The following is a 5118-nucleotide window of genomic DNA, read 5'->3' as shown; positions in this document are numbered from 1 at the left end:
ACTAGCACTACACCTGATTCCCGTTTCTCAAAACAAATTCTAATTATTCAACTTAGAAATTAATACACTAGACGAATAAAAAATTTGCATATATCGATATAGAATTTGACAAAAAATGTGACTATTCATTAAAGACTAACAACATTCAGAAATCAACCTTATTGTAACCATGGTGAACCGAAATTTGCTCATGGGTGAACAAAAATTTACATTAATAAAAAGTAAAACTTGTACAATCCTCTCTTGGATAATTCATATCTGGTGTATTGTAAACAGTGGAGCTTGACTGAATCGATGATCCGGAGTCTAAAAGGTTCAACTACAAAAGACATAATTAATTGTATATTAGCAAAATGAACAATTGAATTTTTAACTAATCAAAAGCAAGTCAATTTTAACTCGCTTGGAGCTGTCTTTTTCTTTTTCTTCATGGCATTTGAGATCTTTTTTTCCAGGTTTGATCCAAGTCTGTTCTTAGGCTGACCTCTTATTTTGACATGTGGTGGGCTTTGAAGGTCATTCACACTGCTTAATGTCGCTTCTTCGTGGGTTAACAAACTTTTTCTTTTGCTTCTCTCTTGATATTCTTCCATCTCCGCCATGACCTTGTCAAATGCTCGGTGCGAAATTCCGGTCAACTCTTCAGATTCGGATGTAAATTCACATATATTGTGCGACCGAAACACCAATTCGTCAAATCTCTTACTTCTTGGCCCCAGTAGAGGTTCATCTTGGCGGCTGTTGATGTGTGTATGCCTCCTCTTTATGTTCTTGCTCCAACATTCCAATATGTATTTCGGTGCCACGTTATCCACTCGCTCAAAGCTTAGGACGCTTAAGGAATGGCGGCAAAATATGCCCCTAGACTCAAATAGAAACCAATGGCACTTTACATCTCGTGATACTGCGTCATAGGTGACGACAAACTTGTTGAATGTAGAGTTGGAAACTTGCTCTATGACTTCATATGTTGTGAAACCTAGGGTGGAATGTATTGATCTTGTGATACAGTTCACTTTACCTCTGAATTGAGCTTGAACTTCCCTGAACTTCTCATGGGTATATACATGCTGCAACTGTGTCTCTATTGCTAATTTTTTTGCGCACAGTATCACGGTGTGAAAATCTGCAGCATGGAATTCTCTCTCTTCTTGCTCTTTGCTTGCTAGACAATTGTCGTATTGATTCAAGAATTGTCTCAAGGAGATATTCCATGTGATGAACTTGTTGAAAAATGAATGCATGCTCTCACTTCTTTGTGTGCTTCTCATCCCGGCCCAAAAGTGGTGATCCAAGTAAACCGGAATCCATATATGCCAATCCTCGTATAGCTCTGCAAACCAAACCGAACCCATAAGGTCTGGTGAACCGAAAATAGTGCATGCTTTGAGAAAAAAAGATATGAGCATAAAAATAATTTGAATTGAAATCTCAATTACCTGAAAGCCACTTGTTGCCTTCGAGGCCGTACTTTCTAAGGAAATAGATCCAGTTTCTGTCAAATGCTTCTTTTGTGTACGAGTTCCAAACAACATGGCTCATCTCTTATTCAATTTCGTTGTGTCCCTTGTAGCGATTTAATTTGCTTGGGATCTTCTTTATAATGTGCCAGATGCACCAGCGGTGAATTATTGTTGGCATGCATAGCTCAATTGCCCTTTGAATTGATGCACATCGATCGGTAAGAATACCTTTTGGTGCCTTCGCTCCCATGAAACGTAGCCAGCCATTTGAATGATTGGAAGTCCTCATTTTTCATCAGCGCGTATCCAAGAAGTGTCGACTGGCCGTGGTGATTCACGCCCACAAAAGAACCTAAAACCAAATTGTACCTGCATAAATAACAAGCACACGGTGGTGAACCGAAATATATACACTCACTGAACATCAAAAATATATTTGAAAGAACTGAATACTTGTTTGTGTTATAGGTGGTGTCAAATGAAACCATGTCTCCGAAATAATCAAATGCATCCCTGCTTCTTGCATCAGCCCAGAATGCATGTTTAATGCAGTGATCGCCTTCAAGGTTGAGCTCAAAGAAGAAATTTTGGTTTTTCTCTTTCATTCTTACTAGGTACTTTCCAAATTCTTTGGCATCGTCTTCTTCGGAAATATTCCGTACTTCTCTTGTGATGTAATTCCTCACATCTTTTTCAATAAAATCTAGTTCACGGTGGCTGCCAGCTGCTGCCACAAATGATTGGTAAGTTTTGCTCGGTCTGATTCTGGCTTCTTCGTAGGTTTCGATGGTGCGACGCACAAACATGCTAAGCTCCCTGTGTTGTTTGAGCATCTCAGGCTGGTCTAGACAACAAGGGTGTGAGTGATTCAAAACAACTTTGGAAATTGTCCAAAGACCAACATCCTTCATTATGTGTACGTAAATTCTAGCTGGACAATTTAACCCAGCTGAAGGGTTTGTGTTCAAAGTTGGAGATATCTTGGATTTCCACCTCCCCTCTCTAGAGCATACAATTAGTTGATTCTTAATCTTTTCTCTGTCCCGAGTCGTGTTCCTTATTTTCGTAGAAAAACCGGCAAGTTTAGAATAATGTTTGTAGAACTTTCTAGCTTCTTCTAGTGTCTTGAAAATCATTCCCACCTTTGGGACAAATTTTTCATCAACAACACAGCTGGTTTGCATGGTGAACCAAAATCTTAATTATGGTGAACCGAAATCTTAATTACATTGAAAGAATTATATAGTGCTTAGGGAACAAAACAGAATATATTCGTCTAATTTTTTTTACTCCTTTCTACATACGGAACCGAACACATGCACATGGTGAATCAACTCTTTAGTACTTACAGAACTAAAAAGTTACTCACAGTTACTCACACTCACAGTTACTCACAGTTACATATTATCAATTCAATTCAATTCAATTCAGATATAGATCACCTCAGTCCATTCAATTCACTTCAAATAAAATTAGCAATTTTCATTCCATTGAATTAGATTCAAAATTCAATAATCCAAACTTCATCAAATTGATACATTTTGGAAGAATTATCCAAATCGCACTCATTCAACTGATTTGAAGTTGATTCATTCATTGTTTCAATTCAGAAGTGCATATCGAAGAAAAAAACAAAGAAGAAAATGAACGAAAAATCTAATTATGTTGAAGTCAATCCAGATCCATAATGCAGAGAAGAAAAACGCGAATAGAGGAGAATAACAAATTTAATTAGGATGAAGAAGACGAAGGAGAATAGGAAGAAGAACAAGAAGAAGAACAAGAAGAAGAACGCGAATAGAGAAGAAGAAGAAGAAGAAGGTACTTAGATTACATTATATGGAAAGGTTTACGTTGAGAAAGGTTGATCACACAAAATAAGGATTACGTTATATACGTTATATGAGGCGCATATAAAACAAACAAGTGTGTGTGTGGAGAAAAACGCGTGGAGTGGAAGGTACTTGGATACCATCCTTATAATTTTTACATAGATGTAGAGCTTTTCCGATTTTTTAATGAGTCATTTGCACACACGAATATAAAACTCGGTTGTTAATTCTACCCTTCTGACGGTGGTAGAGGCCAGATGGCACGGTATTGTGTGATGGGCCAATTTGAGGTGACATGGTGGAAAATAAAAACATTACATTATGAAATTTGTTGAAATATTTATAAGAAAAGGGCATAATGGAGCCACTGTTCATCCTCTTCCTTCTTCAATTCCTTCGAACTCTAGCATAGGGAGAAAAAAAACTAACCAAAGTTGCAATCAAACTCATAAGCTAGCATCTCCCAATCCTGATTCTACAACCCAATCAATGCCACAACCCGAAATTCAAACATCAACTGAAACATAATCCAGCAGCAAAGTGAAGCAGAAGTCCCACCTCCTAATGGTTCCTAGCAATCTAAGAATAGTCAGAAGAACAGAAGAGCATCAAATAAGAGGCCATCACCGACTGGTCAAAGGTTTGTGCGAGGAGGAAGAAATGAGGCACCAAAGATCTTTGTTCCTCGTGTGGAGCCTGATTCCTCTGATTCATAAACAAAATCAGAATTCTCATACCTCAACGAAGAAACAATCTTCTAGGGTTTCACTCTGTAGCAGACTTAAGCACCACTGCGTCAAGTCCATGCAGACACTTGCCATTATTGTAGTCGAACTTCTTCTTCTTCTTCCTATTTTTTGGGGCAGAAGACGAGCCACCACGACCACTAGAACAAGCATGAGGTATATTCTTCCTTCTTTAAGAGTGTGACATTTTGATACATTAGAGTTTACAAACCCCTATTACAACAGACAAGAAGAAGATGTATAGAGAAAAATGAAGAGAATGAACGAAGAATTTTTTTCCACTCTGTGTTAAAGTTCTTAGAGTTCGAAGGAATTGGAGAAGGAAGAGGATGAACAGTGGTTCCATTGTACCCTTTTCTTATATTTATAATAAATTTAATAATGTAATAATTCTATTTTCCACTGTGTCACCTCAAATTGGCCACATCACACAATACCGTGCCACCTAACCTCCACCACTACCGAAAAAATTAATCAGGCCACAAAAAGGTAGAGTTGACAATGGAATTTTATATTCGTTTGTGCAAATGGCTCATTAAAAAATTGAAGAGTACATCTGTCTACCGTGTAAAAATTCGAGTGTACTTTTGTCTATTTTTTGAATTAAAAAATCATATTCTATACATAAATATTAAAAATCAATCACTAATTTAGTTAATAGTATTAGCCAAAAAAGAAAATTAGATACAATAACTAAACTAATATTCAGAGGTGAACTTAAGGGCCTTAAAAAATTTTAAACAATTTGCATAAACTATAATATGTAGCAATTCTCCTATCGAATATACTAGACTAGATAAATTAGATAGTGTTTGATTAGAGTTTATATCCACAAGAGATAAAAATAAAGTGGTATATATACATGTTAATCGTTTGTTTGTTGAGACATAATTTTTAAAAATACAATAGCACACAATTATCCACAAAATACATCTCTTTAATTATTTGGTGTCTTTGTTTTATATATTGTGACACAAATTTTATACATATACACTTTTTTTATACTATTAATTTATCTTCATCATATTTTCATATTTACAACATCGTCCTAACATATTAATTATTCATAATTTTTTT

General features: G+C 36.1%; 1 protein-coding gene across 1 annotated transcript; it reads right to left on the bottom strand.

The window, feature by feature from the left end:
• Window positions 1-377: 377 nt before the first annotated feature.
• On the bottom strand, window positions 378-2647 carry LOC112742842 (protein FAR-RED IMPAIRED RESPONSE 1-like). Its single transcript, XM_025792081.1, has 4 exons — window positions 1917-2647; window positions 1692-1832; window positions 1440-1495; window positions 378-1165 (listed from the first exon to the last, which is right to left on the bottom strand). The coding sequence occupies exons 1-4, from the start codon at window positions 2645-2647 to the stop codon at window positions 378-380; spliced, it is 1716 nt and encodes a 571-aa protein (XP_025647866.1).
• Window positions 2648-5118: the final 2471 nt, after the last annotated feature.

This window comes from Arachis hypogaea, chromosome 14, assembly GCF_003086295.3.
Source record: "Arachis hypogaea cultivar Tifrunner chromosome 14, arahy.Tifrunner.gnm2.J5K5, whole genome shotgun sequence".
Taxonomy (NCBI): domain Eukaryota; kingdom Viridiplantae; phylum Streptophyta; class Magnoliopsida; order Fabales; family Fabaceae; genus Arachis; species Arachis hypogaea.
This window is presented reverse-complemented; position numbering and strand designations above follow the sequence as displayed.

Excerpts from the sequence above, each read along its gene's own strand:
- LOC112742842 (XM_025792081.1), bottom strand. The coding sequence starts at position 2,647 with ATGCAAACCAGCTGTGTTGTTGATGAAAAATTTGTCCCAAAGGTGGGA. Across the intron at positions 1,496-1,691 it reads GGGAGCGAAGGCACCAAAAG|AAACTGGATCTATTTCCTTA; the intron begins GTATTCTTACCG and ends AGCATTTGACAG. Across the intron at positions 1,166-1,439 it reads AGGCAACAAGTGGCTTTCAG|CAAGCAAAGAGCAAGAAGAG; the intron begins GTAATTGAGATT and ends ACAATTGTCTAG.